Here is a 26,178-nt window from a genome sequence, read left to right on the forward strand (position 1 = left end):
ATGGTTAGCAACAAAGTTAGTCTCATGTTTTCTCTTTAAGCTCAGTATTTTTATTTTTAAAAGCTTTCTTGCATAAACGCAATTTTTTCTTTACAAATCATTTTGTGTAATACTATAGAAGGTCAACTCTTTTAATTTTTCTGTCACATCTTTTATCATATCACTTACAATTTTTCTACTTCTATATCAGGTGGGAGTGTTTCATACTTTAAGTGATGGAAGATCCAAGTAGCAATGGTTTTTCAAATAGGGATTTATTTTTCTCATATAATAAGAATCCTAGAGGAGCCGGCATTGGTTCAGTGACTCCACTCTACCAAGGTGTCCGAAAGTCTGTTAGTGTTTCCTTCATGGTAAGATGGCCACTGCAGCGCAGAGCAGTGTGTCTGTGTTCAAGACAGAAAAGTGGGGGAAGGAGGCAGAGCCTCCCACATCTGAGTCTTTTCTCATAAAAGCAAAACCTTCTCCAGAAATCCACAGCAGACTTGTGTTCATCTGTTGGCCTTGAATGTATAAATTGCCTCTAGCTTCAAGAAGAATGGGGAAATGAAATTGTAAGCTTTTCCAATCTTTCTAATGGGAAATGGAAAAAGAAAAGAGGATTGGGAATAAACGTGGATCGGGCCACCAATAGTTTTGCCACTAGTTATAAATGGAGCAGATATAATTTTATATTTTAATCTTTTCTACCACGTTGTCTTCCAAAGGTTGGTTTTGGCAGTGGGGGAGGGGGGTGGCACACAATGGCTTGTGGGATCTTAGTTCCCTAACCAGGGATTGAACCCTGGGCCCTCAGCCATCAAAGCAAGGAGTCCAAACCACTGGACTGCCAGGAAATTCCCTCAAAAAACTGAGTTTTAAATGGTAGCCTAGTAGTCTTAAGTTGTGTTTTACCAGAATTTAAACATTCTCTCATTGTTGGGTATTTAATGTTTTCAGTGTTAATCCAATATAGAAAATATCTTTATGTACAATTTTTCCTTTCTTTGACCAGAAGTTCCCAAGAGTAGGATTGAAAGTCATAAGATTCCAACAGTTAAGTATTGCTTTTGAAACTTAACTGAGGTTTTAAAAATTAAGAATTTATTTTTTTTCTCATTAATTCTGGCTTGAGAAGTTCAGAGCTGGTGTAGCAGCTGGCTGTAACAATATCTTAAATATCCTAGGCTATATCCAGATTTCTCTTTCATCAATCTAAGAGGATAGTTTTCATCTTTTTAGTTATGATATGGTTATCTCTTTGAATCTACATTCCAGGGAGGATAAAAAGGTACCACACTTCCTGATGTCTTATCAGGGGAGAAAAGTATTATAAGAAATCCTCAACTTACACATTATTTGCCAGAATTACGATATTTTCTACTTAGAATGAAGGCTGGAAAATGTAATTATTGGTGAGTACATTGTCACTCCTACCAAAAATGGTTCTGTTAGACCAGAGGGGAGAAGGGCTGTTGAGTAGGCAGCCAGCAGTGTGTACCATGAAGAGTTTAGATTTCCAACCAATAACCACAAGTAGCCTTGTAATAGACTCATGTTCTTTGCTATTTGATCTTTACTGGGTAAGGCTAGGGACTGATTTATTAATAGTAAAGGTATAAAGTGGCAGTTATTGTTGTAACTAATGTATAACTTTTCCATGGCCAGTGGCTAAGCATGTAGTTATGGTCACTACTCACACAGAAGAATTAACATTCCTGAGGACTAGAAACAAAAAACGCAATTTTGCATGTACAGAAGACGTGGTATAACACTTTATATATAACAGTATATATACTGTTATATATAACATTATATATAGTTTATATATAACAGTATAACAATTTATACTGTTTTAATGCTGTTATACCTCTGTTTTCCAGCAAGCTGTAGGTCTCTAATATTTAACTGAAAACTTATTTTTGTAATAACTTAACTTGGCATAAGGATATTTTTCAGGAATGTAGAAACAAGGTATTTTAAGTCACAAATATAATTAGGCAGACTGCCAATATAGCTGAAGGGTTTATCAAGTCTTTAACAAATAAAAGTGTCTTCTGATGTTAATGAGAAATTGAAGAGGAAAATTTTTCCAATTCTTTGACACAGAAATGCTTTAAGTTCATTGAGAAATTACGCATTTTAAATACAGAATTTAGAGGTAATTATTTTGAAAATAATAGCTACCATACAGTAGTTTAATCAGGTCTGTGGGGGTATGGATCAGATAAATTTGATTGCACCTATTTTTTTTCACATAAAGATTCATTACTTCTTTTGGTCAGGAGGACATTATGCATTCATTAAATTGTTTGTACTTTTATTGTACACTTTTTTTTTTTTTTTAAGATAAGATTATTTCATCTGTGTCTCTTAGCAGAATAAGTCAGTTAGAGACTAAACTAGATGAAAAGTGGTTCAAGTTACCAGTTTTACCATCTGGGGACAAAAATAGTAAAAATGCATTAGAAACTGAGAAAGATGAGTATAGCAGTATATAGTAGAAAAGCAGCCCAAATGGACCAAGACAGGTTCTGCTGACATCTCCAGGCTTAAGTTCCTTTATAGAGGTTTGGCTAGTAGACAAGGGTTGAACTGTCATCATGGTTAGAATAGGCCACTGACTACAGTTTATAAAGCTTCCTCACAGTTTGTCATTCATACAGTATATTTAACTTTTGAAACATACATCTGCTCTTCAACACAAGTTTACTGTTCACTTAGGGCTGTTGATGACTATAATTAAAATGTAGTTGTACAGAAAGATACCCCCCAAAAATCTTTATTGTGGGATTACTTTAAACTGTACAATTTACTTATAACTTTCAAGTCTTTTGGATACACTCATAGTCATGTATATTTATGTTTATAATATATATTTTATATATTGCATGTGTGGTATCCTGTAAAAAAACAAAACTTTCTAAGACCAATTAACATCATTCCATGTAAGCAAATACATACAGCTCTATTTCATCCTTTTTACTGGCTGTACATTATTTCCTTGTTTGCCAGTACAAATCAAGTGCCATCAATGAATATAAGCAAATAGTGAAAATCCTTATACATACAATGAACATTTAGGTTGGTTCCACTTCTTGGCTATTAATAATGCTACAGTGGACATGGGAGTGCAAATAACTCTTTAACATCCTGATTTAAATTATTTGTAATGAATACTCTCAAGTGGGATTGCTGGAATATATAGTAGTTCTAGTTTTAAATTTTTGTGAAATCTTCCACAGTGGCTGTATCATTTTAACATTCCCACTGAGAGTGCAAAGGCTTCCAATTTATTCATATTCTTGCCAACACACATTTTCTGGTTTGGGTTTTTTTTAATGGCCATCCTAACTGGTGTGGGGCAGTAACTGATGGTGGTTTTGATACACATCTCCCTCATTGGTCATGATGCTTAGCATCTTCATGGACCTGTGTATCGTATAAGGGTCCAGTTCCATTCTTTTGCATGCGGATGTGTATTCAGTTTTCCCAGTACCGTTTCTTGAAGATATGCTATTAATTTTTTCTACTATTTTGCTTTATTTGATTTTCTACACGTCTTGAAAAGGCCTTCTCTACTACAAGATCATAAAACCTCATATTGTCTCTAGCACCTCATGGTTTTATTGTTTTAAATGTAAACCTTTGTCTTCCCCTCCCCCTATAGAAAAAAGAAAATTCAATATTCCCATACTGTTTCTCATATAACCTAACTTTTGCCTCACCTCTACCAAGACAGGCTTACTTTTTGGCTGCAAGTGGTGGCACTAATGGTAAAGAACCTGCTTGCCAATGCAGGAAACACAAGAGATGCAGGTTCAGTCCGTGGATTGGGAAGATCCGCTGGAGAAGGAAATGGCACCCAAGTCCAATATTCTTGCCTGGAGAATTCTATAGACAGAGGAGCCTGGCGGGCTACAGTCCATGGGGTCGCAAAGAGTCAGACACAGCTGAGCACACACACACAACAAAATACACAAAAGGGAGACTGAACAATACACGGAATTTATTATAAAAGAAAAAGTCCAAAGGTATAGCAGTTCCAGGATTGGTTAGTTCAAGAGCACAATTCAGATGCTTTCTATCTGCACCTGCCATTCTCATATGATAGCTTTCATCTCCATGCTTGTCCTTTCATGATCATCATATGAAAGAAGAGATAAGAGATACACTAGATGAGCAATGACCTCAACCCACAGAAGCTTATGGGCCCATGAATACTGGTGTGACTATCGATTCATCCACCCTCCTGCCCTTGGGGAAGACTAAAAGTAAGGGGAAAAAATACAGTTAGAATCTTCACCAGCACTTCCACATATGGAGAAAGAAACGGGAAGTCAAGACTGTTAACAGGAGTAAGTATAACAATTCCTTCCTCAAATACCTATTATTCTTTGGCTCTGGAGTCACTGAATTCACATCTGTATCCCACTTTATCTAGATCTATATTTTACTTTATTACATGAATGGAGCTTTCAAGAACTGAATTATATGAAAGTAAAATAAAGTTTTAAAGCAATTTAGGCAGTTAAATATATCACACACACACAATACACAATATATATAATGAAATCCTTATACATGCATAAAAACTCTTAATAGAAATAAATTATAAGCAATAAGATAATAAAGTTTAAAATTTAGTGTACTATTTGCTTTTTTAATAACTAAAACTCATAAACCAAAATTTGTTCATTTTTACACAAATATCTGGTTGGTGCATACTTTTCTTTATACTAATTTACCAAACCCTGAGTTTTGCTTCTCCATTTCTGGTTAGATATGTATCACTCTTAAGCAAATAAAAATATTTAAATAAGGGTCCTGCATTGGTGTTTAGTTATTTGAAATTAGGTTTTCATTCTGAATAGTTTCAGTGAAGTGTATGTTATAGTAGAATGTCTCTACCTGCTTTAAGGTCTGTCTTAAATTGATAAAATACAACCTTTCTCCTGCTTAAGAGTGCATCTTTCATTATACAAGTTAGCAAATAGCTTATATCAGTACAAATGTCCAACAATGTAATTAAATCATTGCCATCTGAAATACTTTATACAGGAATAATTTATCTCTTTACACTAGTAAAGCCTTGTATTTCAGTAGGTTCTTATAGCTTCTGTATCATCACTTGAAATTTACCTAAAAAGGAAAACATGAAACTCATTTTGATTTCAGGTAAAAGGTAAACATGTCTAAACATCCGTTTTCTGCTCTATTTAATAAGTTGTTTCAATCAAGAAACTTGCTATATCAAATGACTTTTCACACTTTGATAAAGTCAGTTTCATTTTTATCATGATTCTCTGGTTTGGGAATGAGTGCCTTTGTTTCTCTGATTTCTATATTTTAGGTGTTTCATTGCCAATTACTGTGAATAGAAAGGAAATAGAGTGATGCTCAAGCCAATTTTATTCTTGGTTAGTAGCTGTGGTGAAGAGATTTTTGAAAAGGAGTTTAGTGATAAAAGACTGCTTCTGCTGCTAAGTCGCTTCAGTCGAGTCTGACTCTGTGTGACCCCATAGACGGCAGCCCACCAGGCTCCTCCGTCCCTGGGATTCTCCAGGCAAGAATACTGGAGTGGGTTGCCGTTTCCTTCTCCAGATAAAAGACTAGTTGGCTTTATCTAACTTTATATAATAGATGTATTTGAGAAAATTTTTAAAAATCTTCAAAATTATAAGGAAATTTGCTATCTTAAAATTTTCCTTTAAAAATTAAGAGTCACCCTTTAAGTTGTCTTATAAATTTACATTTCCTTAGCACATTTTCTTAAATCATTGTCTATTATGAATTTAAAAATTACTGACTATAAATATAAGTATGCTACATATTACTACATTGTGTTAAAACAGACAAGAGGAAAATGAAACGGTTTTAGCATTTTAAATGTCCTCTAAGTAACAAAAACAAGAAACAAAAGAACACCAGACCTGATAAATAAGGGTTAAAAACATTTGTTAAGAAATATGAAGTCAACTTACAGGCAGGCATTGAAGATACTTCAGCTGTTACAATACTTTTTATCCCCAAGTTTGATAAGCCACCTCTGATTAAGCCACATGTAAATGCTAAATACTAAAAGGAACAAAAGTGTAAAAAGTATTAAGGATTTACTAAGACAGTAAAGGTATTGATAAATATGACATTTAGTTAAACCTTGATAATAAGACACTTATTTGGAAAAGCTGTATAATAATTTTTCAAATTATTAAAAATTCTTATTATTAGATTTCCCAGCTCCTTGGCAACTAAACACGGACACATGACTTAAGCTCAGTCAACTCACTGGTCTAATCCATGACCCTGAATCTACAGTGAGTGACAAAAACAAGCTGGAAATAGGTTACAAGAGACTAGAGACAGCAAAGGTGGCTTGTATCTACCATCAGTGCTGCTTGAAAGATTCTAACTAGACTCCTTGTGGAGTGATCTGGCTGCTTTAACTTCCCATGGTGCCTTTTTCTCCTCTAATTTTGGCCACACCATGTTGCATGGCTTGTGGGATCACAGTTCCCTGACCAGGGACTGAACCTGGGCCACAGCAAATCCTAACTACTAAATCACCAGGAGATTCCCCTAACCATGGTTCTTGCCTGTTTTCTGAGCCTTCCCATCAATTCTGTAAGCTAACTAATATGATTCCATTCAATCAAGATTGGTTTCTGCTTTCTACAACCAAGAATCTTGACTTGTTCAAGACTTACAGCCTGCCACAACAAAGACTTAATCCAGTTTAAAGCATCAAAGTGCCAATGTTGACAAACTCTGCTAAGGAAACAAGGAAATGGGACTAAGCCATAGCAGAGACAGCACAAAAATGAGAACCAAAAATCAAATAGTCCAAGGTATTTTATCATCTACATTTTTGTAGTGCATGATATTAAATAATATGTATGAATAATATAGAAATTATTTTATAATATACATAAATGGGTACTGATAGGCAATCAGATACGAAATCATGAAATTATAAACTGGGAGAGAACTTAGAGATTATTTATAATATACTGTTACAATCAATTTTATTAATAAGGAAACTAAGGTCCAGAGGGGAGCTATAAGTTGTGGAGTTAGCTTAAAATCTAGATTTATTTGGTCCCAAGTTCATACTCTTCCCACTACACTAAACTGCCTTTGTGTTAGATAATTTAGGTGTGGACAAATTTTACAGATAAAAAGCAGCTTTTACATACTGCCCAATGTATTTTAATCATTTCAAAGGAACCTTTATATTAAAACTTGTCAGCTCTTCTGTAATACATCTGGCCTACTTATTTATTCCTACTTGAGACTGAAAAAAAATACATGAAACCCTGAAATGCAGTTATACTTAATACAAAACATATATTCTTAGAAACAATATTAACTATATTAAAAAATTTTTTAATTTACTGATGGAGATTGTAAATATGAACTCCGAGGTGAATAATTTTGTATAGGTAATACCAGTTTTTTAAGCTTGAGTATCTTTTCTGATGTATCCATACTATATTTGAGAATCTTATCATTAATCTACATTTTTAATGGCATTTAAACTATAGTGTTTCTTGAATTGGTCATCATAAGCCTACTTAGTTACAAGTTAATATAAACTATTTCAATATGATAAATATCTTTCTATTTCCTAGAGAAGTATTTAGGCAAAAGGAACAATTTAAAAACATTTTGAATTCAAGTCTGTTATTAGCATTGTACTTTTCCCTACCTTTCTACTTGTTTCATAATAAAAAACCAATCTTTTATTCTATTAAATACCTTTGATGCATGTTCTAAATATTGTTTTCCTGCAGACATTTGAGTAAGCAGGCGAAATTTGTTGTCCTGAAGTACATAGATGCCCTGTCCCAAAAATAGAAAAACATCCAAAGTCAATGTAATGTGTACTCTTCCCTTCAAAACAATTCAAGAATTTTTAAAAGTTATTAAAACTCTCCCTTCCATTGGTCAAATTTTCTTTATACAAAGAAGTGTTGCAGTGTTCAAGTTGAAGAGTTGTTCATCATTTATAACACTAATATTTACTGAATGCGTTAAAGATACTAAAGATACAAAGATACATAAAACGGTTCCTATCCTTAAAGAATTCAGTCTAGTGTGAAAGAAGCAAAAATACATTCTAGGTGAAATTAGCAGCTATATCTAATTAACTCATACCTTGAAAGCCAATAATTAGAGTCACTTTTCCCCCTAAGCATTTCAAGTACTTCTAGGCTAAGGCTGATGTTATTTGAAAAAATGAATTCTACTGGTAGCTAACAGATAACATTATTTTCATTTTTTATACTTCAGTAAATGCCAAATATATTCTAAATATCTCCTATAATTTAACAAAATAAGTCAATTTTTGCATAATCTCTCAGGCAACCTATTAACTTTTATATTAACAAAATATTTTAAGAATAAAAAATACAATGGCAACTGAACAGGCAAGAATTACAATGAGGCTTCAGGAATTACTTCAAAGACAGAAATGTGATATATCTGTGGTTCTGCATATTATCACCACTAAGTAATAATAATGAAAGAACCAAGCCCTAAAAGTGTTATCATTCTGATATTTGCTACTTTTTAAAACTTAAAATTTTATTGAGAGAAAGGGACAGCTGTCATTATAGATAACTGCCCTTGTCTTTATTCACTATACCCTATTAGAGGAAAAAAGTCATGATGTATTAATAACAGAAACATTCCTAAGTTTCCGAGAAATTAAGTTTTATATAACAAGTAAATCACTAAAATAGGACATTTATATTAAGATAAAGGACTTTAAAAAATAGGCCTTAATTTATCTAAATACCTGATGATTTGTCCTTAGATTGTCGATTTGTTTCTTGAATACTGTAGTCCAAAAATCTTTACAAATGAACTTCATGATATCTAACTCATCCTTGAACCTTGCAGTATCTTTTGTAAACCTAAAAAGATCAACTAGAAGTAATACAGTACTTTTCATCCAGAGAAAGCAGGAGGGGCAAATTTTTCACTAATTTGCAAATGCCACAATAGCACTGAACATTTACTAACAGTCATAAAGTGATAAGTACCAAGCAAAGTAGTTCCCATTTCAGTGAATTCACATTCTGTTATATAATGATGGACTAAAATTAGTCTAACAGTAAGCAATTTTAGGTACAGCTGACATTTTTTTAAAAAAAGCTGAGCATGATCATGGTACTGTTATATAAAATATGAAAGAAAGGTCGCTCAGTCGTGTCCGACTCCTTGCGACCCATGAACTGTAGCCTGCCAGGCTCCTCTGTCCATGGGATTTTCCAGGTAAGAATACTGGAGTGGGTTGCCATTTCCTTCTCCAGGAGATCTTCCCAATCCAGGGATCGAACCCAGGTCTCCTGCATTGCAGGTGGATTCGTTACCACCTGAGCCATGAAGGAAGATCAGGAAAATATAAGAGTTCAGTTGTTTCAGATAGTGAGAAAGGAATACTATAAGAAATTGATCTATAAGTTTGAAGATGATCACATGCATAAACAGAGACTAAGGTATGCATTTAAACCATATTCCATTTAGGATAAAGAACCTACTTAGCTTAAGTAGGAAATGCAACAAGATTTTAGTTGTTTCAGCACACCAAAGTTTTGAGGAAAAAAATTTAAAACAAATACATATTTTCTTCAAATTTTGAAACATGAAAGTTGGATAACTGAGTTAAAATAGCATCAGACCTAAAAAGAAATTTCAATCTGTGAATAAAGAACAGAGAATAAATAAAATTTAGGAATTAAAATGAAAGTATCTCAAGTTTTATACAATCTTTTGAAATGGATCATCTTTGTTCATAACCTACCTGGAAGAAAATTTTCAAATCCATACTGCTCACCTTTCTATCAATCCTTGTCCCACTCGAAACCCCATGTTTTCCAGTTTAGTTATACAGCGTCCATTTTCCTATTTAAAAAAATAACAGTTTTGAATAATTTTAGAATGCCAGAATGTAAATACTTCACTGAAACATTGTGAGGAAAAGTGAATTACAGGTCATATTTGAATTTTCTTAATTATTTTCATAAAGCAATAAGATAAACAGAGAAGTGTTACTACTTTTCAGAAATGCCAAAGCCTCTTCTCAGTTACTCTTCCTGCTTTCCCTGGCTTTTTCCATTTTCAACTATTCTTTCCGTTATAAAACTGAAGTCAAGGTATCGCTTTTGACTTTTTTCTGTCATTCCCTTTGTGCTGTCACTAAGTTCTGCTTCAAAATGTCTCTTAGAGTCATCCAAGCTTTCCATTTCCCAGTGTATCTTAGGTGGTGACCCCACCATCCTATTTCTGGAATCATGCAATTGCCTCACTCTTCCTTTGACAATCTCATCCACTCTTAAGGCTTTAAATACCACCCATGTCAAAGACTCTCAAAATTCTCTGGATGACCTACAAAGCCCTATACAATCCAGACTCCTGTGCCTCTCTAACCTCACCTCCTCTTCTTCACTCACTCCATCCAGCTTCACTGATTTCCTTGCTGTCCTTAAACATGCCAGGCAGGCTCCAGGCAGCTCTCCATCTACTCACATGACCACCTCACTGGCTTTAGGTCTTCACTCACATGTCATCATCTCAATGAGGCTAATTTCAGTCTTTTAAAACTACAGTATCATTCCACTTCAGAAACTACCTAACGATTCTCAAAGTGTGTCCCAAGACTAGCAACATCAGCATCACATGGGAACTTGCAAAAATTGCAAATTCTGTAACCCCACCCCCAATTCAGTGAATCAGAAACTGTAGGTATGGGTCAGTAACCTGTTTTAAGAAGCCCTCCGAAAGTGATTCTGATGCTCTAATTTCTCTGCTTAATTTGTCTCCAAGGAGCTTCTTTCACCATTTAACCTAATATACATTTTGCTAATTTTATACTGTTCGTATTCCTCTATCCCCACCTACTAGAATACAGCAACAAGAGGGCAAGAAATTTTATATATTTTGAAGCCTTTGTCTTCCATTAACACCACAAGCCTCATTATCTGCTGAACTTTCTTCTAAGTACTCCACTAACAGGGCTGACTGCTGCTGCTGCTGCTAAGTCGCTTCAGTCGTGTCCAACTCTGTGCGACCCCATAGACGGCAGCCCACCAGGCTCCCCTGTCCCTGGGATTCTCCAGACAAGAACACTGGAGTGGGTTGCCATTTCCTTCTCCAATGCGTGAAAGTGAAAAGTGAAAGTGAAGTCGCTCAGTCGTGTCCGACTCTTAGCGACCCCATGGACTGCAGCCCTCCAGGCTCCTCCATCCATGGGATTTTCCAAGCAAGAGTACTGGAGTGGGGTACCATTGCCTTCTCCGATTTATGCTATAGACTTTCTAAAAACCAAATTGTGTTGTTTCTCCATTGGACCATACAGCGCCACTCTGTTAATTTCCACACCCGTTTCCAAACATGCTCAGGTAGAATGACCTGTAAATCATGATGCTCTTTGTGAAACAATCTACTCTTTGTAGAATCACCCAGGAATATATTGATAAGCAGGAAATACGCTTATCTGCAGACATTCTCAAATCTTAACTACGAATCACATGAACTTGAATTAAGCCCTAGGAAAACCTTCTGATGTTGCTACTTGTTCATTTACTTTGGCATCTATGAGTGCTCACTACTAAGTACCAAATTTTTAAGAAAAACTTAGGAATATTTTATCCATTAATGTAAAAAAAAATTATTCCCAATAAATTGCTAAATGTCCAGTTATTCAGTTATTAGATTTAATACCTCTTTGGCACAGTTGGAAAATTAATGATATGAAGTGTGAGAACATTAGTCTTTTCCTTGATTTCACTTAAACTTATGACTTCATGTCTAAAAAGATATATAAAGACCATCTCTGGATGATAGAATTATGTCTTTTGTTTACATTTTTTTATTATGAAAAATTTGAAGCACACTCAAAGTAGAGACTTAACAAACCCTCATACACTGAGATGCCAGTATGGATTCTAATCATCAAGCCTACTATATAACTTTTTAAAAATCCTTTTTGCTTTTTGCACTTAACAATTTTTTCCCCACCATACACAAACTGCAATAGGAAAAGAAAGTTATTTTTAATGATTCAAAACTTTTGGATTTCCTTTCTCTTATGGGACTAGCACATCTCTCAAAATTATCAGTCACGATTAGAACAACCATTTTATTTTATTTTGGCTAACCCATTGAGGGGGGGAAAGGGATTTTTAAAAAAAGGTTTTCCTGGGCAAGAGCTGAAAGAGGGAAAGAAAGTAGAAGACAGTAGAATGAAGCAAGCTGATGCATATGTGGTGGGGCAGGGAGCAGGGATTTTATGATAAAAGAGTAAAAGAGGTGTGTTACTAATTATTCTCTGGGGAAAAGGATTTAAGGAAAGCTAAGTCCCTTGGACTGCAAGGAGATCCAACCAGTCCATTCTGAAGGAGATCAGCCCTGGGATTTCTTTGGAAGGAATGACGCTAAAGCTGAAACTCCAGTACTTTGGCCACCTCATGCGAAGAGTTGACTCATTGGAAAAGACTCTGATGCTGGGAGGGATTGGGGGCAGGAGGAGAAGGGGCCAACAGAGGACGAGATGGCTGGATGGCATCACTGACTCGATGGACATGAGTCTGAGTGAACTCCAGGAGTTGGTGATGGACAGGGAGGCCTGGCGTGCTGTGATTCATGGGGTCACAAAGAGTCGGACACGACTGAGCGACTGAACTGAACTGAACTCTACACAAACACAAATGTCTGCCATTAAGCACTAGCACTTAGCAAAGATGCTAAACATTAACTACTGGTTGTTAATGATGTTAAAGTCAAAAGTGTGTAATTTGGAAAAAATCTCTTATTACTGATGAAACTGAATAATAGACTTTGTGGGATTCCCTGGTGGTTCTGTGGTTAGGACTCACTGCTGAGGGTGTGAGTTCAGTCTGGGAACTAAGATCCTGCATGCTGCAAGCTGTGGCCCCCCCCAAAAAATAAAGGGATAAAATCTGCTTTATTTCCAATACTCTTCCTGATGTCTTCCTGGAGAGGTTCCCTCTCCAGTCCAAAGAATACTTTAATCTTTCTGAAATGCAAATGGACTGTGTCATTCTTTTTAAAAATCGTCCACTGAGAAGGTCCATATTTTTAATCATACAAGGTTCTTTCTAGCTTCCGCTTTCAATACTTTTCACTCTCCACCTATTCAATCTAGACACAGTGAATACTCATATTCACTCACAAATATGTAGGCCTATTATAATACTCATAAATATGTAGGCATATTAAAATACTCTACACCTTTCATTCCACTATGACTTTTCCTTTGCCTAGGATGCTTGTTCTGCCCTTACTTTCTACCCCTCTTTATCAACAGCATTATAAAAACTAGAGCTTCTGACCTGAGCATGACTTTAGAATACTTTATATATGAAATCCTACAACTCCATTATTTCATACCACCCAATACTGTTAATTATTCATTGAACCCACATTCCCAATGACTGTGAGGCAGGGACTTCATCTTATTAATCTAAGTGTCAGGCCCACAATACACTTAACATATTTTCTAAATGAATCAATTAGTGAATGAAGACTCACATACATTAGAAGTAACCTCCAGAAGAATGGGGCCATTGTTTCCTTCTTCATTACTATATCCCCAGCGTCCAGCTCTGACATATAAAGCACACTAAAATTTTTTACATTGTGTTTCCTAATCATAGTAACACATGCAAAGTTTCCTTTGCTTCGACCTCAAATCTCATTAACCTTCTTTCTCTGAGTTTCCTGGAGTGTTAGAGAGGGTTAGGGATGTGGAGGGAGGGACAGGATTCTCTGGCTAGGAGAGGTCTGTCCAGTGGACAACTGGAAAGTGCTGGAAGTGACACTGGAATTAAGTAGGGGTGCCAAAATCAGCAGTTAACTCTGCAGCAAAGCAGGGCAGGGACAACACATGGAAGGGACGAAACAGAAAATCTGTGGCCTGCTAGACACAGATACGGGACTGGACAAAAAAGTATCATAGAGTAGAAGACACGAAAGAGACAAGAATGCAAGACTGAAGACAGCTGACAGGTTCTAAGGCTTAGGATACCTGAAGGTGGACCAATTTGTCTACACTTCGGGAGGAGACGCGTGGCATGCGATAGGACAGGGGTTGAAGAAAAGAACTGAGTGGAAACAAGGAGTGTCAGGGCGTGTGGCAGCACTCACCACCTCCCCCTGCTCCGCGGACTTGTACACTCCAGACACCATCTCGTTATGCAGAAGCAAAAACAACGCCTCGTCCGCCATTTCCTGCTTATTTTTCCAAGCTCGGGGTTTCGGCTCCCGTTTGGGTCCGGCTTAGGGATTCTGGATAGCGCCCCAAACGCTTGGACAGCTATGCGGCTGGCTCAGTCCGCGGCCGGACCCAGTCCGCGGCTGGGCCCTCGTTGCTAGGAGACCAGGAATCCACGCAGCTTCCTGAAGGTTGGTAATGGAGCGAGTCTGGTCCCGGGGCGAGCTCTCCCCAGGGCCACTCAGCCCTACGGCAGAACGAGAGAGTCTGACAGCAACGGGAACCAAACCCAGCCCGTGGAAACCCGATCCGGCCCCTAGGCCGGGAGGTGAAAAAACAACATCCGGTCCCCTCTACCCCGGCATTCCGCCGGCTCTATGGTCACAGAGTTCCTTGCCTGGGGTGAACCGCTGGCGCCGATAGGAGGAAGGATTTCTCGTGTGCTAAGTGGCGAAGTTGGTAAGATAAGAGAAGGGCTCCCGCAGCCATCTCTGTTAATTTGTTTTGTTAGAACTGACAACAGTGTCTAATAGCTTCATTAAAAGCTTCCACTTCTGCTCTATGTTGCTAAATATGAAAAGTTGTAAGGAGTGAATAAATCATGTTTTCAGGCTATAAATTTTAGATTGGTGATGGACAGGGAAGCCTGACGTGCTGCAGTGCATGCAGAGTCGGATACGACTGAGGACTGAACTGAACTGATAACATTTTAGGTATACTGAGAAATTATCCCAAACTGGAGTGGGTTGCCATTTCCTTCTCCAGGGGATCTTCCCGACCCAGGAATTGAACCCGGGTCTCCCGCATTGTAGGCAGACGCTTTACCATGTGAGCCACCAACGAAGTCCAGGTGTAAGATTTAGAGCCATTTTGGCCGCCAGGAAGTTTACTGGGAGTAAGGGACAAGGTGGATGGAGTAAGGAAAGAACAGGGAAATTTTAATCAGAAAATGCAAATAAAAGACTTCAGAAATGCGACGTCACTGTGGGATGGAGTTCATATAAGAATCTATGGTGGATGTGGGACAAACGCTGCAGACGTGCAAATACAAATGTTAGACCATATGCACATTTTAAATTTGGCAAACTTTGGCTTAAACGTGTTGCTGCGCCTATGATCAGTTCTTTTCTTAGTAACTTAAGAGATTTTATGCCCAATGAATTCATTGCTTCCCTCAAAAGTAACGCTGAGTTTCTCAAATTGTTAACCTTTCAACTCTTCATATCCTTTAATAAAATTTAAGACCATGTACCATAATTGGAATTGAGGTGGGTTTGTTTTGTTTTAAAACATGTCTCTTATAACGTTTCAATCGGTTTTTTCAGCCACCACAAAAACAAGCATATGTATCAACAAACCCTTTGAAAATAGACTAATTTTGAAGAGTATTTTGCAATCTTAATCTTGATTTTTCCAGCACTAAAATTTCTCATTTGTGAAATCAGGTCCTTTATGTCCAATTGTATTCTCCCTCATCACCACCAGCAAGGTCAAAGATTAGGCAAAAAATTGGTGTCTTATTAAGGTCGATTTCTCAAACCACAATAACAGTGTCTTCAGATATTTTGGAGACTAGAGGGGAAACTAATACTTATTGAGCATTACTAAATGTTGGACGTGGCATTCTACTGATTAACCCCTGTAAATGAGACTTAAATTTCATTTAAGGATGTTAGTAATAGATTCTAAGGAAGTAGGACTAGATCCTACCTTTTTGGCTGACTCTAAAAGCATCTTCCCATGGAAACACTGTTACACTTTGTAGCACTATTACCACACTCAGGTTCCAAGTACTGCCTACTACACAGGATTGTGATAAGGATCAATGAGACTAAGCATGCTCACAATCAGTTCAGTTCAGTTCAATCGCTCAGTGGTGTCCAACTCTTTGTGACCCCATGGATTGCAACATGCCAGGCCTTCCTGTCCATCACCAACTCAAGGAGTTCACTCAAACTCACGTCCATCGAATTGGTGAAGCCATCCAACCATCTCCTCTGCCTTCAATCTTTCCCAGCATCCAGGTCTTTTCAAATGGGTCAGTTCTTTGCATCAGGTGGGCATAGTATTGGAGTTTCAGCTTCAGCATCAGTCCTTCCAATGAATATTCAGGACTGATTTCCTTTAGGATGGACTGGTTGGGTCTCCTTGCTGTCCAAGGGACTCACAAGAGTCTTCTCCAACACCACAGTTCAAAAGCATCAATTCTTTGAGGCTCAGCTTTCTTTATAGTCCAACTCTCAAATCCATACGTGACTACTGGAAAAACTGTAGCTTTCACTAGATGGACCTTTGTTGGGAAAGTAGTGTCTCTGCTTTTTAATAAGCTGTCTAGGTTGGTCATAACTTTTCTTCCAAGGAGCAACTGTCTTTTAATTTCATGGCTGCAGTCACCATCTGCAGTGATTGCTCACAATCAGAATCATGTAATTTTTTTTTTCCATACCACAGCTGCAAGCAGAATTTTAGTTCTCCAAACAGGGATCAAACCTGAGCCCCCTGCAGTGGAAGTTTAGAAGTCTTAACCACTGCACCACCAAAGAAGTCCTAGAATCATTTAGTTATTTATCAAGACTCATCCTTCTTGGCTTCCCAGGTGGTGCTAGTGGTAAAGAACCTGCCTGCCAATGCAGGAGATCCCTGGATCAGGAAGACTCCCTGGAGCGGGGAACGGCAATCCACTTCAGTATTCTTGCCTAGAGATTCCCATGGACAGAGGGGCTTGAGGCTATAGGCCATAGAGTTGCAAAGGCATGACTGAGCACACACGCATCCTTTTTACCCAGCTTTACATTTTTTTTTTTTGTATCGCACTTAACCCATTTCTACCACGTTTTACAATTTACTTATGCTTTTATCTGTCTCCTCATTCTTCCCATTGCCAAACTCCTTGTGGGCAGATATCTGTATTGTACAGTGACTATCCAAGTGCCTGGCACACAGTAGGCATTTCATAAATATCTTTTGAACACATAAGTACAGGAAGCATCTTTGCTTCCTGAGAAGCCTACAAACTTCGTGGAAGCCGAAACCACAGCTATCTTGCTCCAGGATTTTTCCAGAGTCCAGATTAACAGATCAAGAACTTTTAAGGATTGTATGAATTTAATAGTAACTCGGATTAAATACTGCTGGCCCGCTAAGTTTAGTGCAAGGATGCCTGGCTAACGAATGAAGGATGAGAACACAAAGATTATCCATAACATTGTTCTTCAGAACCCATTTTAAACCGACCAGCTGCAGCCTAGCTGTAGAGGCTAATACCCGTTATCGTTGCTCTTTTTTTTTTTTTTTAAGTACAGCCCTGCACATGATCTGATCATTTTTTTGTAGTACAGTCTGGCACTAGTCTGATCATAGGATGATTCTGGACCGGCGTGACCTAAGGACAGTTACATTATCTCCAGACTCAGTTTCCTTATCAGTAATAACAAGCCTGAATAACAAGTTTATTCAAGCCTTTGGCTTGTGGGGGATAATGCACGTAAAGTGTTTCACAGAGTACAAAATAATTGTTAGCTACTAGGAGGAATGACTTTTCCTCTTCCTTCACTCGCGCCCCTCCGCTCTTTTAAGGTTTAACCTAATCAAGAGAAGTCTGCGCCCCGCCCACCGCCTCTCTGGGCATGCGCACCAACGGAATGGCCGCACCCTGTCCTAATCAAATAATTTACCGGGGGAAGACGGGAAAATAGCCTCGCCTGAACCCTACTCTGAGGGGATCAGGTGGTAAAACGATAAGAGGCACATCATCTACAGGTTAAAAGGGCCAGGAAGACCCCGCTCTCCGCACCAGAAGAGCTGGGCCGCGAACCCACGTCTCCGAAGACCCAGGTACTCAAACCCGCCCCGGCTCTGCGCTAGAAGCGGAGCCCAGGCACCCGCAGCTAATTGGGGAGGGAGGGGACCCCTGCCTCACTTTTCATTGGCCCAGAGTCACAAAGGCCGGCAGTTTCTCCCCCTTCCGGTTGCTGAGTGGTTGAGGCCAAAATACAACTCCTTTTGCCATTGGCTGAGCCCACCTGTCAGTCTTCTGGCGTCTTGCGGCGCGACACAGCCAGGCGCGGCCTATAGAGCAGTCTCGAAGCCTGCTGCAGGGAGAAGATGGCGGTCGCAGTGAGAACTTTGCAGGAGCAGCTAGAAAAGGCCAAAGAGAGCCTAAAGAATGTGGATGAGAATATTCGCAAGCTCACCGGGCGGGATCCGAATGATGTGAGGTAAGGAGTGGATGGGAAATGCTGGCTCCCAGAGGCGGCCGTGAAGCCGGGGTGAATTGGGGGCGGGGAGGGCGGTCAGCCCTGAGAAGACTGGAACATCGAGGCCTGTTCCCGGGCAGCCGTGGGACCCTGTTCTCGGTGAGGAGGGAATTTCCAAGGCCTTCAGCGTTAAGTCCTGAGTCTTGGGTGCGTGAGGAAGGAGAGCGGAGCCTGAGTGCCCTAGGATGGTCTCCCGTCCTGTGGGAAGGCCGGGACTGCCGATTCCCGCCCTCGGCCCCGCAGGCCCGGAACTGCAGCACAAAGCCTTCCTCCTTCCCGGGCCACCCGATTCAGGGCTGGCCCCGGGACCCTCCGGGGACGCGGTCCGCCGCCTCACCCTCCGGCTCTTGCCCACGTGCAACTTTCTTTGGGTTAGTGAAATTTGAACCTAACTCAGGCCTGTTAACGTGTAGTGATGTTGAGATAAACACAATTCTGTGAAACTGGTCTTGGGAAAACGAGGAAGTTAGTAAAGTGCTTCTTGCCGTGTTTCAAACACGTGGGTTTGAAACCGTCATCTTAGAACATTTCTGTTTATTTTCTCTTGATGGTGAACCGCACCCGTTGAAGTGTTTGGTGCTGTTAGAAACGATTGTTGGACTGATATGTAAATTATTTTGTAGGCCCATCCAAGCCAGGTTGCTCGCCCTTTCTGGTCCTGGTGGAGGTAGAGGACGTGGTAGTTTATTGCTGAGGTAAGATTTCCTTAAAATGTAATCCATTGGTACTGTACTAAATGAATCGGTTTAAGCAAATTTCGTGCTAGAGCCAGTGTTAAGAAAAGTTTGGTTTGTTTGAAGCTGTGATTAGCTGCAGTTTCTGTATAGTTACTTTCATTTACATTTACAGCTAGAGATTGAAGAATATAGTAACTATGTCAGTTATGTGCAAAGTTTATTTATTCTCATAGATCTAAAAGAAATGCTATAAAAACATCCATCTTGAAGTAAATGTCCATCTGAGGTTACTTTATTCGGAAGAGGAGTTTTTAATATCGGCAACTAAATTATCTTCTTAAATAGAAATAACCATTTTTCTTAATTTTCATATGCTTTATGTTGGACATTTTTATTGCAGGCGTGGATTCTCAGATAGTGGAGGAGGACCCCCAGCCAAACAGAGAGACCTTGAAGGGGCAGTCAGTAGGTATGTTGGAGGACAAGATTCTGGAAGCATACTTTATTTTATGAAGTAGAATATAAATATTTAATATTGTTGAATTGAGTTGTATTAGAATTAAGTGGTATATCACTTACTCTGAGTCTTTTCACTTGGTATTTGACTGAACTGAGACAGCCAGTATCCCTCAAAACTCAGTTGTTCATGGCAGTAGCAGAAATCTTAGCACATGGAGAAGGAAGTGGCAGCCCACTCCAGTATTCTTGCCTGGAAAAGTCCATGGACAGAGGAGCCTGGCAGGCTGCAGTCCATGGGGTTACATGACTGAGCACGCATGCATGATAGAGATTGGAGGGAGATGGGTTGGTAGCAATAAACTGGTAGAACTAAAAAAAGAAAGCACAGTAAAGGTCAGGAGAAAGATAAGATCGAGGAGATAGTCAGTTTGTCTTACTTTCCTGTCTTGCACTACAAAAGCTTAACTGGGTTGAGAGCTATAGGAGATCAAAGTTTGAATCGGCCTTTTTAAATTCCCTTTCCTATGTCAGGCTGGGAGGGGAGCGTCGGACTCGACGAGAATCACGCCAAGAAAGCGACCCAGAGGATGATGATGTTAAGAAGGTAATTGAGATTAAAAGAACTTCATAGAGGGTGAATATAGTATTTTCACCTTACTGCATTTAGTAGAGTACTACCCGTATGTTAGTTAAATTACTGAGATTTCTTTTCTCCTGCAGCCAGCTTTGCAGTCTTCAGTTGTAGCTACCTCCAAAGAGCGCACACGGAGAGACCTTATCCAGGATCAAAATATGGATGAAAAGGGAAAGCAAAGGTATCTTAAGTATCTTTCTGGAGGAAAACAGCGCTTGTTAAATAACACAATTTTAAGAAAATTTTAGGAATTTTTCAAGTGTCTATACTGTGCTGCTTTTAGGACATGGCAGGCTTAAATAAAGTAGAACCTTTTGAAACTGGATTTTGTTTTTCTTTTCTTCAGAAACCGGCGAATATTTGGCTTGTTGATGGGCACCCTTCAGAAATTTAAACAAGAATCCACTGTTGCTACCGAAAGGGTATTTATGCAATTTTTCTTTTGCTTCCTTTATTAAGCTGTCAAAGTAGTTGATTATGTGTTAAATGTTTAAAAAAATCTTAAGATTTAATTGCAAGATTCAATTAAATTTAATTGCAAGTGAAATGATATTTCCTGAGTGAAAAAGATTTAATTGCCAGCCTAAAATGAAGCTAAGAAAAAACTTAAAACTTTCTCAAGTTGTTATTAACTGGTTCTTTCTCAGGTGCTGTTAAGTAACTTAGTGAACTTTTCTTTGTTGTTCAGTGAGCCTAATTTGACTCAGGAGAACCTGGATTCGGGTTTCAGCTCTATAGCAATCTCATTTTCAGGTCTTGGGCAAGTCTGCATTTCTTCAGGCCTTATAGTACTTTCTTTCAAACAGCAAGTTGAACTTGTTAATCATTGTAATTTATTAAGTAATTATAATTTCTAAAACACACTCAGGTATTCTAGAAGCAGAAGCATAAATTATATTCCCTGCTCTCCAGAGTTTATTTGTCCTATTTGTGGAAGTTTTTATTTTACTAAAGCTACAAAATTGTGTCTTTGGAGTTGAACACCAAGTTACTGCTTCTGAGGGGAGAAGGGAGATAGCAATTCAGTTATAGGAAGTTAATAAAGTTTTATTTCAGAGAGAGTGAACTAGTTGTCTGTTCTAGGATATCACTTGTCTCCAGTTTTTTGCTTTGGAAAGAGTAACTGAAAATAACCTATAAAGACAGTACTCTTCTCTTTCAGGTGAACTTTTAGGTTAAGTTCTTTCATATATTGTGTTGGAATGGAATGGTAACTGATATTACAGCTAGCAGCTTTAAAATTTAGATTTTTTACATGAAAAGGCTTCAGTCCCCATTTCCTGAAAGGGAAACTACAGTCTGCTTCAGATGCCAAGTTTGAATTAGCTGGTGTCCTGAATTACAGATGTGACACATGTTTGTAGACATCAGTAAAATTGCAGTGTTTCACATCAGGGTGCATAATAAGCTTTTAAAGGTTATTGTTTATCCTTAGCAAAAGAGACGCCAGGAAATTGAACAAAAACTTGAAGTGCAGGCAGAAGAAGAAAGAAAACAGGTTGAAAATGAGAGGAGAGAACTGTTTGAAGAGAGACGTGCTAAACAGACAGAACTGCGGCTTTTGGAACAGAAGGTTGAGCTTGCGCAGCTGGTGAGTATATTTTGGAATTCTAAAATTGGTAATCCTTCATGTTGACAAAAGCACTGACCTTTTACCTTTTCTTTAGCAAGAAGAATGGAATGAGCATAATGCCAAGATAATTAAATATATCAGAACTAAAACAAAGCCCCATTTGTTCTATATTCCTGGAAGAATGTGTCCTGCTACCCAAAAATTAATAGAGGAGTCTCAGAGAAAAATGAATGGTAAGTGTAAAGAAGAGGTCCCTTGAAATTTCCTTAATGGGTAACAGACTTATACATAGATACATATTTATTTCTTTCATGTAGCAATTGGAATTCGTTGATGTTTTAGAAAGATATTAAGGTGCTAATGTGTTTGGAGTATAGGATCGTTTGTTTCATGACAGATCTTAGATACAGGAAACTTAACATATTAGGTGGTGCTTAATGCATGTTTGTTTCTAAAGCATTTGTGTGAGCTGACTTCTTTTTTTGCTTGATATTCTTAGTAGCCTGGTTCAAATGCTGATGAATCAAGAAAAAGGTGAAGATTGTTGTAGTCTATAGAGGAAGTATATACATGGAAGGGTAGATACTACTAAGATTGTGATTAGCTCATTTGTCTCTTTTTGGGATCGGAAAAATTAATTCATGATATGATACCATGAAACTGATTGTTTAAAAGAAGTTTTGTTCTTTTTTCATTTAGTCTGCAGTAAAATAGCAAAAGATTGTCCTGTTTTTCCATCAGGTAGATAATGTGTAGTTTTGTCTGCTACTAATTTCTTAAAGTGTTTAGGTTTCCAGTGTGCTTTTGCCATCTTGGATCAGTTTGGAATTACTTACTTGACATAATCAGTTTTGTTATCTCTTTACAAAAAAGACATTTAGATAAGATTCCAATGACATTTTGTGACCAGATGTCAAATTGTGACTTTGAATTTTTTAAATCTTAGTAAATTTTACACATGTAAATTTTTATTCTTTAGCTTTATTTGAAGGTAGACGCATCGAATTTGCAGAACAAATAAATAAAATGGAGGCTAGGCCTAGAAGACAATCAATGAAGGAAAAAGAGCATCAGGTGGTGGTGCGTAATGAAGAACAGAAGTCGGAACAAGAAGAGGGTAAGGTGGCTCAGCGAGAGGAAGAGTTGGAGGAGACAGGTAATCAGCACAATGATGTAGAAATAGAGGAAGCAGGAGAGGACGAGGAAAAGGAAATTGGTATAGTTCATAGTGATGCAGAGAAGGAACAGGAGGAGGAGGAACAAAAACAGGAAATGGAAGTAAAGATGGAGGAGGAAACTGAGGTAAGGGAAAGTGAGAAGCAGCAGGATAGTCAGCCTGAAGAAGTTATGGATGTGCTAGAGATGGTTGAGAGTGTCAAAAATGTAATTGCTGAGCAGGAGGTAATGGAAATCAATCAAGTTGAAAGCATAGAACCTTCAGAAAATGAAACTAGCAAAGAATTGGAGCCAGAAATGGAATTTGAAGTTGAGCCAGATAAAGAATGTAAATCTGTTTCTCCTGCAAAAGAGAATGCTAGTACTCTAGAAATGGAAAATGAGCCTGAGGAAAAAGAAGAAAAAGAATCTGAGCCCCAACCTGAGCCTATGGCTCAACCTCAGTCCCTGCCTCAGCCCCAGCCCCAATCTCAATCTCAATCCCAGTCTCAGCCCCAACAGGTACTCCAGCCCCCGCCTCTCTCTCAGCCTGAGACTTTGCCATTAGCTGTTTCTCAGCCACCACCTCAGGTTATTCAGGAGCAAGGACATTTACCACCTGAGAGGAAGGAGTTTCTTGTAGAATCTGTAAAACTCACTGAGGTGACAGAGCCAGTCCTGACGGTACATTCAGAGAGCAAGAACAAAACCAAAACTAGGAGCAGAAGTAGAGGTCGAGCTAGAAATAAAACAAGCAAGAGTAGAAGTCGAAGCAGTAGCAGTAGTAGTTCTAGTAGCAGTTCAACCAGTAGCAGCAGTGGAAGCAGTTCCAGCAGTGGCAGTAGCAGTAGTCGAAGTAGTTCCAGTAGCAGCTCAAGTACAAGTGGCAGCAGCAGTAGAGACAGTAGCAGCAGCACGACTAGCAGTAGTGAGAGCAGAAGTCGGAGTAGGGGCCGGGGGCATAACAGAGATAGAAAGCACAGAAGGAGCGTGGATCGGAAGCGAAGGGATGCTTCAGGACTAGAAAGAAGTCACAAGTCTGCAAAAGGAGGTAGTAGTAGAGATGCAAAAGGATCAAAGGATAAGAATTCCCGGTCTGACAGAAAGAGGTCTATATCAGAGAGTAGTCGATCAGGCAAAAGATCTTCAAGAAGTGAAAGAGACCGAAAATCAGACAGGAAAGACAAAAGGCGTTAATGGAAGAAGCCAGGCTTTCTTAGCCTATTCTTTGCAGCAGAAGATTTCTTGATGAGTTAAAAGGATTACCTTTCCTTGTAAGGAGAATGCTGCCTTAAGAATTGCATGTTGTAAAAAATTTTTTGGAAAATACAGACTGTTTGTTTACCAGACACTCTTGTACTTTTGCATAATTTTGTAAGAGTTATTTATCAAAATTATGTGAGGTTCCAAAATATGTAAAAACAATAATAATAAAAAAAGATTAACATCCCTTGTCATCTTTTTTAAATATCCTATACTCTTCAGTAAGAATCTGTATATTTTAATAGGTAAATCTTTAAGTCTGTTCCCTTCTGTATCATACATTGCTTTTGTAGAAATAAATGTGCATTTATTTCATTAGCTTTGGGATGTCCTCGTTGACGCTTGTATAATAAATACCCTCATGATACCATTTTCAGCTTTTATCACTAGATACTAAACATGATTAGAATGTTTTTGAAGATTTCATCACTTTTATTTGCCTTAGACAATTATTTTGAGTTGTCAAAGTCAGATCTTTCCAGCTTTGATGGGAACATAGTTTGTTCTTCAGAATCACTTAGCACATTTTTCTAATCTCCCTTGTTGTTTTAATCTAAGCATTTCCCCATTTTTTCCTGTTTTCTCATATTTAAACCATATATTTGGTAGATAAAACAGTATGGCATTTTCTTTATGATTATGGGAGCATCTTTGTCTCCATGGTTACTTCTGTGATACAGCATATACATCTGTTAAAGAAAATAATCATTTTCTAGGGGAAGGAGGTAGAAAAGTATTTTCTAAACTTGGATTTTAAGTTTGTGGTCTTGTCTTAACTTTTGTGTTGGCCCTATCTGAAACATGCCAATATGTGTTTTCAAGAATTTTTGTTTAAGTATTTGTGTGAAAGTTTACAAAATGAAGGAACTTCATCTACACTTGAATCTGTAAGCAAGATAACACGCAAGTGGTACCAAATGATTATTTGTTGTTTTATAAATTTGTATGAATTTGGAGTATCTGTTGCCCATTACTATATGTGTGCAAATAAATGTGGCTTAGACTTGTGTGACTGCTTAAGACTAGTACTTGTATTAACTTTTTGATGCTTTATACAAGAGAGCACTTAAATTGCAGATGGTCTTTTTTTGAGTTCATAATTTTTTGTCGTGACTGTAGCTTTAGGCTTAATTTTGAATATTTATTATGCCATCTCTTGACAAGAAAACGGTAAGAGTTAAAAATGTCAACACATTTCCAGCATTGTATAAATGTTAGTTAACGTGGTAAAAGAAAGATCTCTTTAAAAAATCCTTTCTTGGAGCAATTATTAAATAGTAAACGTGTAGATCTTCTCAAGCTGTCAAAGCTAGATACCTGCATCCCTGGGCCAGTTGTTTCTACCAAGAGTCACTTTACCTGGGAATTGTAATGCTTTTCAGCATTACAGTATAAGCTTTATTTTCTTGTGTGCCATTATGGGGAGAAGGTTGGTAAACACTTAAAAGGGATAACCATAGGACAACCTGATTCTTTTCTTAAAGCATCCTTGTTCGATGAATCTAAAATACTTATATGTATTAAGATCTTATACAAATTAAATGTTCACTCATTTTTATCCAGAAAATTTGAACTGTTGTCATGGTGCTTATACAGAAGATTATTTTGGGATTATAATGCATGAGGAGAAAAAAGGAAAAGATCTTTGGAATATGCAGAACAATTTTATTTTGGTTAAGCTGTACTGATCACATATATAAAGAAAATTCTAATAACTTCGTTAGCTTTTTAGTGGTATGCATTTATAAATTAGAAGGTTTCATTTTTAAAATTGGGTTTTGCTTTATCCTTGTAAATGATATTTTAAGGAATTTATGTTAAGAGAATCATGTAATTGGTTCCTTACAAAGATACAAGAAATGTTAGAATGTGAAAGTAGTGACAATTTCTTAGGGGGAAAAGACATACAGAAATCCTATTAGAAATTATTTTTATGGGAAAAT

The 26,178-nt window shown here is 38.0% G+C and overlaps 2 protein-coding genes across 5 annotated transcripts; one reads left to right on the forward strand and one right to left on the reverse strand.

Moving 5' to 3' along the window:
* Window positions 1-3,968: 3,968 nt before the first annotated feature.
* Window positions 3,969-14,235, reverse strand: TRAPPC6B (trafficking protein particle complex subunit 6B). 2 transcript variants are annotated; one of them, XM_061394977.1, is made up of 6 exons: window positions 14,152-14,235; window positions 9,821-9,888; window positions 8,780-8,897; window positions 7,738-7,821; window positions 5,964-6,057; window positions 3,969-5,121 (listed from the first exon to the last, which is right to left on the reverse strand). In XM_061394977.1, the coding sequence occupies exons 1-6, from the start codon at window positions 14,230-14,232 to the stop codon at window positions 5,090-5,092; spliced, it is 477 nt and encodes a 158-aa protein (XP_061250961.1). In that variant the 5' UTR covers window positions 14,233-14,235; the 3' UTR covers window positions 3,969-5,089. The 2 variants fall into 2 exon arrangements, with proteins under 2 accessions (XP_061250961.1, XP_061250962.1); XM_061394978.1 differs by lacking the exon at window positions 14,152-14,235 and adding an exon at window positions 14,033-14,095.
* A 356-nt stretch (window positions 14,236-14,591) lies between these two features.
* PNN (pinin, desmosome associated protein) lies at window positions 14,592-25,244 on the forward strand. 3 transcript variants are annotated; one of them, XM_061394972.1, is made up of 10 exons: window positions 14,592-14,677; window positions 17,795-18,435; window positions 19,098-19,169; window positions 19,552-19,620; window positions 20,142-20,214; window positions 20,331-20,425; window positions 20,591-20,666; window positions 21,680-21,835; window positions 21,912-22,050; window positions 22,797-25,244. In XM_061394972.1, the coding sequence occupies exons 2-10, from the start codon at window positions 18,323-18,325 to the stop codon at window positions 24,167-24,169; spliced, it is 2,166 nt and encodes a 721-aa protein (XP_061250956.1). In that variant the 5' UTR covers window positions 14,592-14,677; window positions 17,795-18,322; the 3' UTR covers window positions 24,170-25,244. The 3 variants fall into 3 exon arrangements, with proteins under 3 accessions (XP_061250956.1, XP_061250958.1, XP_061250959.1); XM_061394974.1 differs by having other exon boundaries at window positions 14,599-14,677; window positions 17,978-18,435; XM_061394975.1 differs by lacking the exons at window positions 14,592-14,677; window positions 17,795-18,435; window positions 19,098-19,169; window positions 19,552-19,620 and having other exon boundaries at window positions 20,175-20,244.
* Window positions 25,245-26,178: the final 934 nt, after the last annotated feature.

Source organism: Bos javanicus, chromosome 21, assembly GCF_032452875.1.
Source record: "Bos javanicus breed banteng chromosome 21, ARS-OSU_banteng_1.0, whole genome shotgun sequence".
Taxonomy (NCBI): Eukaryota; Metazoa; Chordata; class Mammalia; order Artiodactyla; family Bovidae; genus Bos; species Bos javanicus.

Bases quoted from the DNA above. Each gene is read 5' to 3' on its own strand.
- TRAPPC6B (XM_061394977.1), bottom strand. From the start codon at position 14,232: ATGGCGGACGAGGCGTTGTTTTTGCTTCTGCATAACGAGATGGTGTCT. The intron at 8,898-9,820 runs GTGAGCAGTATG...TGATCTTTTTAG, and splicing joins GGACAAGGATTGATAGAAAG to GTTTACAAAAGATACTGCAA. The intron at 5,122-5,963 runs GTAAGTTGACTT...TTTCCTTTTTAG, and splicing joins AGTATCTTCAATGCCTGCCT to GTAAATTTCAAGTGATGATA.
- PNN (XM_061394972.1), top strand. From the start codon at position 18,323: ATGGCGGTCGCAGTGAGAACTTTGCAGGAGCAGCTAGAAAAGGCCAAA. The intron at 19,170-19,551 runs GTAAGATTTCCT...TTTTTATTGCAG, and splicing joins CGTGGTAGTTTATTGCTGAG to GCGTGGATTCTCAGATAGTG. The intron at 22,051-22,796 runs GTAAGTGTAAAG...TTTATTCTTTAG, and splicing joins GTCTCAGAGAAAAATGAATG to CTTTATTTGAAGGTAGACGC.